Genomic DNA, 14,800 nt, shown 5'->3' with positions numbered 1-14,800 from the left:
GGCTCATTGAGTTATATAGATTTTCAAAGCTTATACGTTTATTATAAAATATTTCAAAATCTCATCCGTTAAGTATTGCTACCAACTTCACCAAAAACATCTTTAAGAAATGGGAAGCTGTCAATGTTATGGTGGCAAATGCAAGTTTCCCAACATACTATTTTCATTCAAAATCTTGAATTTCATCATCAGTTAATTTCCTTTGAAACGCTCACCTCATTCATTTTTGAAAACAATGTCTGCCAAATACCTAAGTCTGTACAGTTGGCTGTTTGTTAGACAATCTTTCAAAATATTGCTCCATGAAAAAAATCAGCTAGTTTAGTTAGCAACTCAATTGTACAAGTGTTTTATGCCTATTTCCCTTTCTATCACACAGAATATTTTAAAAATATGTACTCAAGGGTCAACATTTAATACAATAAAACTTTTACTGCTTTATCAAGGACATTCTTGACATTACTTCTTCAACTATTCCTTCTTTATTTTGTATTGGCAATTTCTGTCTTCATTTGATCACTCACATTACCATATAAATATGCCTTGATATTTCCCATCTTAAAAAAAGAAAACACACCAAAAAGGTTCCACATCCCTCCAAAACCAAATTAAAAAAAAGAAAATAAAAAAACCTCCCTTTAACATACAATCTTTTCCAATTATGAACCCATCTATCTCACTTCAAAAAAACACCTCAGAAGGGCTTTCTACAATCAGTGTCACTTCCTCACTTCCTATTCACTCTTCTACTCCTCTAATGAAAATGCTCTTGTCAATGACTTCTATGTTTCCAAGTCCACTGGATACTTCATCTCATAGGAGGATTTCATATAGATGATTACTCTTTCTTTCCAGAAATTCTCTTAGTTACCAAATTATTACTTTCTCCTGGTTTTCCCTCTATCCAACTGGCTATTCCTCTCAGTCTTTGCTGTTTCATCTTCCTCTAAACTTCTAAATCAGAATTCCCAGGGCTAAATCCCTCTGTACGCTTCTGTCTGTACCTGTCTCTCTCTTTGGAGCTAGCGCTGCACTCTCTTCCTGGTTGATCACACTGGTACCATGAATTTAGACATCATCTTTATATTGATGATGACCAAATCTGTACATCTAGTACTAATTCCCACCCTAAGTTCCAGACTCATATATCCTGTTGCTTACTTCAGGACTCTACTTGGCTTTCTAAAAGGCAACTCAAGTTAAACATTTCCAAAGTAGAACTTTTGGTTCTCCCAAACCCTGACTCCTGGACCCTTCTCCATCTCAATAAACAGCATTTTCATAGTCTAGCTGCTCACATACAAAACCTAGGAGTCATTCTCGATTATTCCTTTTCTCCAGTCTCCCACATTTAATCTATTAGTTCACCTCCCATAATATATTGGGATATATAATATTATATTAGTTTCAGGTATATAACACAGTGATTCAGTGTATGTATATATTGTGTAATGATCACGGCAATAAGTCAACATCCATCAGCACACATAGTAGCAAACTTTTTTTTTCCCTGTGGTGAAAATTATTAAGATATGCCCTCCCAACAACTTTCAAATATACAATATGGTATTAACTGTAGTCAACATGCTCTATTATACATTACATCCCCAGGACTGACTGACTTTATAACTGCAAGTTGGTAGCTTTTGACAACCTTCACCCAGTTCTGCCACTTCCTACCCTCACCTGTGACAACCACCACATAATATGTTCTTTTTATCTATGAATCTGGGCTTTTTTTGTTGTTGTTGTTAATTCAGATTTCATGTACAAGTGAGATCACATGCTATTTATTTCATTTAGCATAATACCCTCAAGGTCAATCCATGTTGTTGCAAATGGCAGGATTTCCTTCTTTTCATAGCTGAATAATATTCTAGTGTGTGTGTGTGAATGTGTGTACACATACCACATTTTATCCAGTCATCCACTGATGGACACAAGTAATTTCCATGTCTTATTTTAAATGGGCTCCCCTGGTGGCTCAGATGATAAAGAATCTGTCCACAATGCAGGAGACCCAGGTTTGATCCCTGGGTTCGGAAGATACCCTGGAGAAGGGCATGGCAACCCATTCCAGTATTCTTGCCTGGAGAATCCCATGGGCAGAGGAGCTATTTTAAATAATGCTGCAGTAAACATGAGGGGGAATAGATTTTCAGGTTAGTGTTTTCATTTTCTTTGGACAAATACCCCAAAGTGGAAATGCTGGATCAAATGCTGCCGTTTTCACTGTGCAGGGTGATGACAAGGGTCACTTGGATAATTAATATATATATGTATATTATAGACTGTAAAGCTCTCCAAAAAATATTATAATTTTTGATTTACTACTCTGGGAACTAAAAGCAAACTACTGTGCTATACACAAATACTAATATAATGTCCTTATAAACTTACTGACAATTATGGCAGGAGCTGGTTTCTTAAACCATGTTAATTACACTGTACCTCAATTTTGCCAGGTCCATTTCTATAGTGTTACAGGCTGCCCAAGAGGGAAGACTATTTCCAACCAAAGGGGCTGGCACTTGAAAAATATTAGTAAATGGTGTTAAAAACAAGGCACTTTGCGTTATTCACTTTTAACACCAACCCTGCACACACACACCCCTTTAGACAGCAGTGACAGGAAGAGGGCAGGCAGGCCTTACCAACCCTCTCAGCTCTTCAAACAACACTTGAGGATTTCTACTTGAAGGCCTGTCTTTCTAAGCTTGGGCTTTCAAAACTTGGGCTGGAACGATCCCAAATACTGAAGTAACAAATATTACTATATTCTGTCATTTCCTCTACCAAAAAAAGTGATTTTACTACTACTTCTGGTTGTGATGAAAGGTCCTATTGACTATTCAAACCCTCAACCAAGTTATGGATGCAGTATTAAATGACTTCACTCCTTTTTCTCTGGCACTTTAACACATGCCAGTGCTTTCATCCACCTCCACCAACGTGGCTTATAAATTACTGAGGTGGGGTCATTTTAATAGTATGATTTGTTCACATCTCTAGAGATGGGGTATGAGTGAGACTGGCTGAGAAGACAAACTCCCCTTTGACAACATGTATTGGTGTATGTATGTATGTGTGTGTATATATATATATAAAATTAACCTTCACAAGTTGGAAGTATCTTATTAATATAATACCTGGTTAGGAGCCATAATAATTATGGTTCTATGAATTCTTAAAAGCTGAAATGTAAGAAAGTGATGGTAGTAAGGCTAAAGACAAAATGGCGTTAACGTGAAAAAAGTTTAAGGTCACAAATTTGTTGAAAGTTTCTTTCTAAACGTTCAGAAGAGGCCTCATGAATGAACTATGAAACCTAAGAAAGTCTGTTTATAAGAAGTTTATTGTCGTCTCCTTTTAAAACTGCCATAACAGTGATGAAAAAACACTAGAGAGCAAGATACTTGCTCCCTATGGAATCAGAGTGGTTAACCCATTAAACACACACACAAATGTACTACTCTCTGAATCTCAGAGTATAAAGTTGTAGAAGATACAAAATTAGTAGAAATGATCCATTTTTTAAACAGAGAAATAAAACTAACTCAGCATACTTGTGGCTTTAGTTCAGTTAAGGATAAAATTAGAAGTGCTCTAAAGTGAGGCCCAAACAGTGCTGGAGCAGAGTCTGATGAAGAGGGCTGGCTGTCCCCAGTTTTCCACTGCACCTAGTCAGCCTCCCTCTTGGTCTTGTTCTCAAAGGAGGCTGTTCTTAGCACCCCCTTTACACCTCACTTTGCCATTCCTATTGGACCTGAGAAGAATTAAGTGTGTGTGTGTGTGCATGCGTGCATGTGTGCGTGCACATGTGTGTGTTTGAAGCTGGGATTTATGAGGAAATCCAGGCATTTCAGCCCTAGCCTTAATTAGGAGTAGGTTTCACCTGGAAACTTCTAAAAGACTCTTGACTTAGGCCTTACACGTTTAAGGCAAAAAACAGAAAAGAGGGCAAAGAGAGAAGAACCTCTGAACTCAGATCAGAATTTAATTCTGCTAAATGAGGACAACCTTCCTGACATCCTGACTCCCAGACTCTGGACCCCAGTGTCCACATGCTCTTTTCCACCTTGGCTGACTTCACTGGAGGTGCTCTCTAATTTACTTAGATCTCTTCTCCCTTAATGCATCCTTAGTCTGGCCACTGCTTGACAGTTTTCATCTAAGCACTACCTTCTCTATGGTATGACAGCTGTCATTAGTCATGTGAGCTACACAGACTTGAAATTAAGGTCCTGTTTCTTAGACCAAGATATTCTTCTGCCAAAACCGGAGGGAGGGAAAGCTTCAGTTGTGGGAAGAATGGCACATGGAAAGATGAGTCATGGGCTAGAGGCTGTGAGCAAGGCTGCTTGCGTCTGGAATGAAGAACACGAGTTGGATGGCAGTAACAGTAAAAGCAGTGTGAGTGTGAGGTTATAAGCAAATGATTAATCGATGACTGAAAACTAGAAATCTGATTCAGTATTGGAAAAGTTAAGAGTCTAATAAAAACCAAATTAAAAAAAACAACATTAAACTGAAGTTAGATGACAGGAAGAAAGGCAAAGGAGACACCATAGGGAAGAATAATTCTAGATCCACGAGAAATGAATATAGGAATCGTTCAGTGAGTCTTTAGAATCATATGGATACAATGCAACTCAGCTCATAAAAACAAAAACATCATAAAACTTATTGCTTCTATATAAAAGAAAGGTCTGAGGATACAGCTGATAATGTCTTTAAATAACAGCCAAACAGTGGGATCTCTTCCATGTGACAGTCCAACTGGAAGGATGTCTGAATAAAAACAAGGCACTGAAGCTGATCTTACTCTACAATTAGAAAATTTATGGCATGTTACCTCTTGAAGTAGAGCCATGTGTGCTAAGGAAACGTGGTATATTTGTTTCAGGAAAATGCAAATGCAAGCATCTGATAGCCTTTCTATGGCATATGGAAAGATATTAAGTGAGATATGAATGGGTATGACATTGGAAGAGCCACAAAAACCCAAGATGGGCTGGAAGGACCATGTGCTTGGACTTTTCTTTGGGGCCTTGGATAACAGGTGAGGAGACTGTTAGGGACTTGCCAAAGTCACTAAACTTTTATTCCATAAACAACTCCCTATGCAAAATGAGTTCCTAGAAGTGGTCTAAGAGAAGAAAGTTATGTGAGAAGAAAGCTATTACCAGTCAAGCTGCAGAGGTAAGAGGTTATAAAGCCCACACATTCAATTACAACCTACTAGCAAGTAACAATTCAGTAAAAGGCTTCTGAGTGTAGCAAGAGGAATCCAATTTGTACCCACTGCTTCTCTGTAGTATTTATAATGGCACAGAAAAATACTGTGGCAAAAAAAGAACTGTGTATTATCATTGTAACTAGTTAAATAAAAGAGTACACTGTAGGAAGCAACCTAGATGTCCATCAGCAGATGAATGGATAAGAAAGCTGTGGTACATATACACAATGGAGTATTACTCAGCCATTAAAAAGAATACATTTGAATCAGTTCTAATGAGGTGGATGAAACTGGAACCTATTATACAGAGTGAAGTAAGCCAGAAAGAAAAACACCAACACAGTATGCTGCTGCTGCTGCTAAGTCACATCAGTCGTGTCCGACTCTGTGCGACTCCATAGACGGCAGCCCACCAGGCTCCTCTGTCCCTGGGATTCTCCAGGCAAGAACACTGGAGTGGGTTGCCATTTCCTTCTCCAATGCATGAAAGTGAAAAGTCAAAGTGAAGTCACTCAGTCGTGTCTGACTCTTAGTGACTCCATGGACTGTAGCCTACCAGGCTCCTCCATCCTTGGGATTTCCCAGGCAAGAGTGCTGGAGTAGGGTGCCATTGCCTTCTCCGCCAATACAGTATAGTAATGCATGTATATGGAATTTAGAAAGATGGTAACGATAACCCTGTATGCGAGACAGCAAAAGAGACACAGATGTATAGAACAGTCTTTTGGATTCTGTGGGAGAGGGAGAGGGTGGGATGATTTGGGAGAATGGCATTGAAACACGTATAATATCATATATGAAACGAATCGCCAGTCCAGGTTCAATGCAGGATACAGGATGCCTGGGGCTGGTGCACTGGGATGACCCAGAGGGATGGTACAGGGAGGGAGGTGGGCGGGGGGATCAGGATGGGGAACACATGTACACCTGTGGTGGATTCATGTTGATGTATGGCAAAACCAATACAATATTGTAAAGTAATTAGCCTCCAATTAAAATAAATAAATTTATATTAAAAAAAAAATGAGTACACTGTAGAACTTATTCATAAAGAGAGTTAGTAATCCAAGAAAGCAGGCTGCCATGTGCCAAGTAGGAGATGAGCACAGAAGGGTTACTTACCTGTGCTATATTTTTGTTCAGAAGATACACACCGTAATCAAACTGCAACTTCTCTCCTCCTTTTGGGTATAATGGAAACCTAAAAAAGGTAAAGCAGGGTCAGAAGTTTTCCAAAATTGGACTAAAGCAACTCCAGGTGGTTGACAAAGGTGGAAGTGTCTTGGATACAGCATAAATATCTGAAAATTTGGACTAAGCTACTTACACAGTCACTGCAACCTATTATCTTAATATCTTCATAACATTAGGCAGATCAGGATGATGGCAGTTTTATTTCAAAGGAAGAATTGAGTAAGTCTCTTGCAACAAGGGACTAATAAATAAGATAGTGATCCACCAATCTCAAGGAGCTGAGGCCCCTATGTCTCATATTTATGTAGTATAAACTTACCACCCTAAGATTAAGATCCTAGAATTTTTTTCCTTTAACTCTTTGGATCTGACATCTCAACTTCTATTAAATTAAGAAAAAAAAAAGCACACTTGAAAGCAATATATAAGCTTTCTGTTTCTTCTGAGGTGGTTAGTCAAATCAACAGCACCAGTGAGCAAAAATTCATCAAAAATTCATTTACACGTGTATGGAGTGCCATTTGGATGTTACTTCTTCAAGGCAATGTACTCATGCCATAGTGTTCTTCTAAAGCTTTCCATTTGAACCTGACTCACTGAGGCGACAAAGGCGTGAGATCTATAGATCGTTATATAGGTGAGGAGTTATTTTAGGGAGTAAGTTTCCTTCACTATTTTCCTTTTTCTACTCCTACAAATGAAGAAGAAAAGGTTAGCATGTATCTATGTTCTATCATATTTTTTCCTGATTCTCCAGACAAATCATACATTTTAACCTCTGCAATAGATTTCTTTATAGACAGATCAATCATAACTTAAATATGGTCAAGAAGAAACTTTACTGTCCTTAGTTTTGCAATATATGATTATTTTAATCTTATAGAAATAAATAAATTACTAGATAGTTTTAATTTCAATTGTGGTTTAACTGTCTGAGAAAAAGATACATTCCATAATGCTTGAAGGATATATTGTTTTCTAGGGAAAATAAAAGAAAGGAAACAGAATTTAAAGCCTTATATTAAATTCTCAAGTTGCTGATATCATAGTGTCCAAAAGGCAAATTCGCTGCACTATAAAATTATAGGCACTGGGGAGCGAGCCAGGTCATGAACTGTCTTTATGCTCTGCAGTGGAACACCAAATGCTTCATACACCCATCAAGAAGATGTAGCTTTGTATTTAATTGAAGCTATAAAAAAATAAAGTAGGACATATGGCTTGGCCCTAAATTGAAATGCATTCAAAATGATAGCAAAGCAAAGTCAGGATAAGCAAAGTGTAACACACCAGGCTTTTACAGGGTATCTGGGAATCATTCAAATTTGTATGGAATAGCTTGCAAAGAAACTATCTAATTGAAAGGATATACCAGCACAGGGGTATTTTGAAGAAATCTACTAGAGTCTTCAAGCTCTATACTGTATAGCTGTTATTCTATAAATCACTACATGTAGACCATCTGCACAGCTCTCCAAACCCACAATATATCTCCACTTTCAAGTTATAAATGCAGAAACTGTTTCAAATGTTGGAAAATAAATTGAATTAAGCATACACTGAAAACCAAGCCTCTAAATCCTGAAAAATGGATGTTATAACATTGACATTATTATTTCATTGGGATTTCTTCATAGAAAGAGAGAGCCCCAAGGTGTGCATGTACCATTAAAACAAATCTAAAGAGTGAGTAGAGCCAAACATTCAAATAGGGAAATTTTAAGACAGATCAACTATTAGGACAGAGTTCACATCTTATATTGCTTTCAAATTCTTAAAAGGTCATGTCATGTTGAACTACCACATAGTACATGGATTTATAGACCTACTAACAAGCAATCCAGGAAAATGAAATCCATCTAAAAGGGTAAAATCTATTACCATCAGGACATAAGATACAAATCAAAGGCATTTTAATTCAATATACATAGAGAATCTCACTAGCAAACTGCAGGTTTAGACAGGAATGTGGTCATTTAAGTACAACAAGAAAAATGCTCTTAGCACAAGTAGAACTCACTTAAGGGAATATTACATGAAATAACTAGAGGAACAACTATATATTTTCTATTATTATACCTTTACAAAAAATGCAATTAAAATGAACAATATTAAATTCTTTTTCAATTTAAATTATATTGCCAAGTTGTATAAAAATTCACTGATTCTACATGGCAAAAATCAGTGAATCAGAAAGCAATGAATAGATTATCTGTGAAGATGGCTTAGCACTCTTTAGTACATAGTAATTTCAGTGTGAATGGAGAATTATGACATAAGTACCATAAAACTAATTTGCTTCCAGGCTGTATTAACAGAAACAGAGCAGATAACCAGGGGACATGCTAGTGTCAACCACTTTGTACTGGCTCAGACTATACTGACAGATTTATTTTCGGTTCTGGGAGTTAAAATTTCTTTTTACAAGTATACAGATAAATAACTGGGAACCTTTCTAAAAGGTTATGTTTCTTACAGGTTTTGTAATAATCTCATTTGACTATATAAAGCATGCAGTGAAGTAGGGTGGTCCAGTGATTTTGTTATTTAAAAAAAACTATCCTGCCTCAGTCACCTACTTAGTGGAAGAGATATGACCTCAGCACTGGGTCTTCAGTTATATATTCAGTATTCTTTCTCTGGGTCCTTTAGAGAAGAATACCCAGGATGATTGGAAGAACAGGAGACATAGGAGTTTTGAGAGAAATGGTTGAAGGAACCAGTGGTGTTTAGCCTGGAGGACAGAAGTCTCATGGATGACAAATGAAGGACTTTCAGAGAGAATAGGGGTTGGTTTGTTCTCATGGCTTCAAGCAGGAAAATCCAAAGTAAATGGTTAAAAAGTTACAGGAAAATCGATGTCACCACAGAATTAGTTAAAACCTAAACCATCTTGAGTAGAGGCAGCAATTAGAGGCTGAGCAACAAATAATAATCATATGATGAGCTGCAGCGGCTCTGGTGGAAGTGGCCAGGGAGCCTGGTCCCTGCTGACTCCACGTTCCCCTTGTTGCTGCTGGAGTGGCTCAGAACCACCCAATGTTGGTGGACCTCCAAAGTGGGGAGGTGTACAGTGGGCACCCGGTGAGCTGCAACAACTGGATGGACATCAACTTGCAGTGAGGCGATGTGCACGTCCAGGAACAGGGACAAATTATGGTGGGTGCCTGAGTGCTGTATCCACAGCAGCACCATCAACTCCCTGACGAGATCATCGACATGGTCAAGGGGGAGGTGGTGCCAAGGGCTGTGGCAGCAGTGGCTTCAGCAGCAGAAGGGCCCTGGCAAGGGGGCCGCTGGGTGAGGCGGGATCCCAGGCACTGGCAGAGATCAGCCGGAAAAGCAGAGAGGCAGGCAAACAGTGAGCCAACTCTCTGTTCTCCAGAGACTGAGCCGCCATCACTGAGCTTCTGCTCCCACCCCCAAGGCTGCTTTTCTACTCTCCAGGTTATGAGTCTCTTTAGAACAAAAAGAGGCAGGTGTTGTGAGTGGACCCCCAACCTGTCATCTGTGATCTTCCCCCTCTTTTGTTAGCTAGGAGTTCTACAGTTGGGCTTCCCTTGTGGCTCACGTCCTCCTGCAATGCAGGAGACCTGGATTCAACCCCTGGGTTGGGAAGATCCCCTGGAGAAGGGAAGGGCTCCCCACTTCAGTATTCTGTCCTGAAGAATTACATGGACTGTATAGTCCTTGGGGTGTCAAAGAGTCAGACATGACTGAGTGACTTTTATTAAGCACAGAAATGTTATTCTGTGCTTCTGGTTTTGTGAAGTTATAGCCTAACTTGATTTCTGGAAGAATCTGTATTTCATGCATCTTTAAGGCCTCACTCTTGTTTTAAGGTCAGGCATTTTCCAAACAGGTTTGTTTTGTATTTTGTGGTATATGCCTGCGTGGTGAACAGCTGGGAGGTTTTTATTTTAAGCTGTTTGCATTGAGACTGACAGACCGGAGAATTTCTTGAACACAAACCCCAAAACTGCCTTTTCAAAATTAACCCAGGCAAACCTTTGCCTCAGAGGCTGCTGTGAGGGACGATGTTGGGCCCTGTCCCTTTGCTTCCTCTCTCCTTCTGTGTAATAAAAATAAAAACAAAAACAAACACAGCTACAAAAAATACTAACTATGCATTCAGAGGCCTGGGGTGGCTGAATGGTGGCCGCCAAACATGTCCGTATCTGGAAACCCACAACCTGTGAATGCAACATTATTTGGAAAAAGGGTAAAAATCTTGGGATTAGAGTATCTTTGATTATCCACTTGGGCCCTAAATCCAGTAACTGTCCTTCTAAGGGACATACAGAGGAGGGACATAGAGAAAAGGAGACAGTCATATGAAGATGGAGGCAGAGACGTGAGTTACACGGTTACAGGCTCAGGAATGCCTGGAGCCAGAAGCTGGAGAAGGCAAGGAAAGAGTCTCCCCTAGAGCTTTCTGTGCCCTGATTTCAGACTTCTGGCCTCCAGAACTATGAGAGAATAAATATCTGCTACTTTAAGTCACCAAGTCTGTGATAATTTGTTACAGCAGTCCTAGAAATTAACACAGGGGGGAATCAAACACTGGATGACCCACTGCACTTGATGAGATAAAATATCTCATTCATCTCCAAGATCCTGTAGTTCTGAATATGCCAAACTAAATATATTGACTATAACTTCACATTTCCTTCCAGAACTGAGAATATATTTCAAGAGTATAATGAAATAGGGTCATCATGATAGGCATCAGCTAAGCCTGCAAAGAAGACCTACTGAAGTGTCAGCAAATGAAATGTGAGAAAAACAGATTCCTATGTATGTGCTGAAAGTAGGAACATTTTTAAAATTTATATATACACATAAATTTTATATATGATATATATTCAAATTACTTTATGTGTACATGTATATTAAGAATATGCTGCACTCAATTTGGAAAAAATTATGAAATAAATTTATTTTGAATCTTTTTTTCTAAAAGATACAATTATATTAAGCCTTTTCCTCTCCTCCCCAAGCCAGACATTTCTAAAAAGGATTCCACATTGGTTATAGTTTCTCAGCTTCACCTTTGGAGTTCCACAGCCATGTCTGGCTCTTTGATGGCTCTGTTGAGGATGAAGATATGGCTATGGTTAATTCCAAACCTTTATTGTGCATATTAAGGTCACTTCTGCTCATTGTATGTATAGAAAATGTGACATGTCCTCAATATGTTCCAAGGCCAACAGTTTTCTTCAAACTCAACTTACTTTCTCCCATCTAGGTCAGTATCCCCCACAACTTTCTTCAGTTACTCAGGCATTTGATTTTTATTCCTTTTTGCATTTTATGTATGCAGTTCAACAGGTCCACAAGTCATTTTCTTTGTGTGTGTGAAACAGTCTCATCTCTCTGTTCTCATCACCACTCTGGAAAGTTCTTAGTGGTTGTGTGCACTACAGGATGTTTAGCACCATTCCTGTCCTCTACTCACTGGATAAGGTATTATTATTTTCCTTAAGTAACTTTTTATCATGTCAGTGAGTAGCCCTGCTTCCTAATTCGTTATTGTTGTAAATGTCAACTCCTCTGCCTCAGTTTCAAGGCCTCAGTGATCTGACTTGTTGCAGGATTTATTTGCAACCTTATCCTGTTCAAGTGTGTTCCTCACAGTCTCATGAACACACCAAGCTCCTTTCTTTCTACCTTTGCTAACTTCCTGGAAATGCTCGTCTCTCTCTTTCCTTCCACCTGGCAGAGTAAAAGAGACTATTATATTTGGTCATGACTAATAAAAGGAAAACGTTTTTCTGCTGAGTTTTATCACTAAAGTTTTATGCATAACTCACTGCAAGTTGGTGATAATACAGAAGAACTGTAAGTTGGGCCAGAGGCACACAAGATGGAAAAGGGCTAGAGAAGGTGAGGGAAAAGGAAGAGGAGACAAAGTTAGCAAGGTGATGGGTCCAGATCAAACCAGGTCTCACAGGACAGAGTAAGGACTTTGGTTTTTACTCTGAATGAGAGGGGAAGCTCTGAAGGTTCTGAAAAGATGAGTTTCTCTCAGAGAAGTAAGTTCATTTGTACCCTTTTTTTTAGATTCTACATATAAGAAATATCATATGATATTTGTCTTTCTGTGTCTGACTTACTTCACTCAGTATGACAATCTCTAGATCCATCCATGTTGCTACAAATGGCATTATTTTCTTTTTTTATGGTTGAGTAATACTCCATTTTATATATGCACCACATCTTCTTTATCCATTCCTCTGCTGATGGACATTTAGGTTGCTTCCATGTCCTGGCTATTGTAAACAGTGCTGCAGTAAACATTGGGATACATGTGTCTTTTGGAATTATGATTTTCTCTAAGTATATGCCCAGGATGGACTGCTGGGTCCTGTGGTGATGGTCTTGGTTAGGGTTCCAGTAGTCAAGAGGAACATATATGAAAAGACTTGAGCCACAATTTGTGGGCAGAACGCAAGAACTTTGTGACTGATGGTTGTGACCGTGGTGAAGAGAGAGGGGTCAAAGATGACACTTTGGTTTCTCAGTAGAGTGACTTAGGCAGATAGTGGTGTCTATGAACTGAGACAGGGAAGGCTGAAGAGAAGCAGGTAATACATACTATTCATGTGTACAACATATATGATAAATTTTACATAAAATGTTATTATACATAAAATTATGAGAGAAATTTGGGGTAAAAATATCAATTCTCCTTTCAGTTGTGTGCTCAGTTGTGTCCACCTCTTTGCAACCACACGGACTGTAGCCCACCAGGCTTCTCTGTCCATGGGATTCTCCAGGCAAGAATACTAGAGTGGGTTGCCATGGCCTCCTCCATTTAAAAAAAAAAAATCAATTAAAGAATTACAGAAAAACTTAAATGGAAGCTAAAGTCACAGGTATGAATGAGATGGCCTAAAGAAATCATGGAGAACAGGGTTGTTTCAGAGGCTTAAGAATATCAACAAGAGATGAAAAATAAAAAAGGGCCTGAGAAAGACTGCTCAGAAGGATTTTGGGGAAAACCAGGTATCTCACCAGAAAAGCACAGAAAAAGTGTTAATTTAAGAAGGAAGATATCATCAGTAGTCAAATGCTGCTGACGGTTCAAGCCAAACAGACATGAAAACACGTCTATTGGATGTAATTACATGAATTCACTGGTAGGTAGCTTTGGTAATATGGTAAAGACAAGTTTAAATGAAGCAGTGGGAGATGAAGAAAGACTGGTGTAAGCTCAGGGGTGATGAGGTGAGGAAATGGAGATGATGTAAAGTTTGGCACAAAGAGAGGAGAGCTCAGTAACTAGAATGACATGGTCAAGCATAGCAGGATGCCCTGAGAAGGTGAGAGGGGACGGGCTCTCCATCCTACAGGTGGGGAGGGCCCAGGAGGAGGATTTGCCCAGGATAGCAGGTGGGCCAACTCTTCCCTTACAATAGGAAGAATGAAAGAAAGTGATCACCAGAACGGCTAACGCATTCAACAATTTTCCACTGCACTCACACTGTGAGCCAGGTTGGTGATGACAACAGAGCTTCAAGTACAGTGGAGCAACACAGACATTGCTCACATAACCGCACCACCAAAGAAGGAAAGGAATACTATTCTGGGAAAGAGGTGGACAAGGACTGAGAGAGTCAGGGAAGACTTCTGAGAGAAAGTGATGTTTTAGCTGAGACCTCAAAGATGAGTAGGAACTAAGGGAAAGAATGTTTAAAGGAAGCAGCATATACAAAGAAGCCACCGCAGGGGAACACGTGCTGCTACATGGAATTGAAAGAAGGCCAGTGCAGTTCATCTGAGGGGAGTTCTGGCAAGAGAGGAAGTTAAAGCTGGATAGGAAGGTGGATTATGCAAAGGTCTCAAGACCATGTCAGGTCACAGTCTGATTTTTTTTCCCCCTAAGAAAAATAAGAAACCATGGAAGGATTTCAAACAAAGGTGTAACCTGCTCACATTTTCATTTGATGTGTTCCTTCTTTAATTAACTCTTTCTCCTTGAACTTTACTGACAACGACAGATTAACATTTTGAAAAAAATATGCTGACTGCAAGTGGAGGATGGTTTGGAGAAGGTGAGAGACTCTCCTGTGGCAGTGACCTTGGTGAGAGATCATGGGCGCTTGGACGAATGTGGCAATGTTAGACACGGAAAAAAGGAGACTAATTTGGAAGATGTTTAAGAGATAAATCATAAAAATTTGGTTATGGTTTGGACGTGAAAGGTGATAAAGAGAGAGAGATCATAAATAACTCAATGTTTGTTTTGCATGAAAGTTTGATCAAATGGAAGAACAAGTTGAACAAAGAAATGTAATAGAACTGCTGAGCACTAGTGAGAGCCCAGAAGTGGTCATTAATCTGGAGTTTATAATGAAACTCTTG

The 14,800-nt window shown here is 39.1% G+C and overlaps 1 protein-coding gene across 8 annotated transcripts in view; it reads right to left on the bottom strand.

The window, feature by feature from the left end:
• The window catches only part of UVRAG (UV radiation resistance associated), a 331,316-nt gene that overhangs the window by 74,900 nt on the left and 241,616 nt on the right, over window positions 1-14,800 (bottom strand). For 7 of the 8 annotated variants that reach the window (XR_015141562.1, XR_015141561.1, XM_086338466.1 and 4 more), the window contains one exon: window positions 6,362-6,440. Coding sequence is in view for 6 of the 8 variants with exons in the window: in XM_086338466.1 (XP_086194592.1) it covers window positions 6,362-6,440 (79 nt within the window). In the remaining 2 variants the exon portion in view is untranslated. Of the gene's footprint in view, window positions 1-6,361; window positions 6,441-11,352; window positions 11,524-14,800 lie in introns of those variants that run through there. The other variant, XM_086338474.1, reaches the window with a different exon arrangement.

This window comes from Bos grunniens, chromosome 15 (assembly GCF_055505025.1).
Source record: "Bos grunniens cultivar Pamir isolate PY7600 chromosome 15, Bosgru_T2T1.0, whole genome shotgun sequence".
Lineage (NCBI taxonomy): Eukaryota > Metazoa > Chordata > Mammalia > Artiodactyla > Bovidae > Bos > Bos grunniens.
The sequence above is the reverse complement of the archived record's forward strand: the minus strand, read 5'-3'. Positions and strand labels throughout refer to the sequence as shown.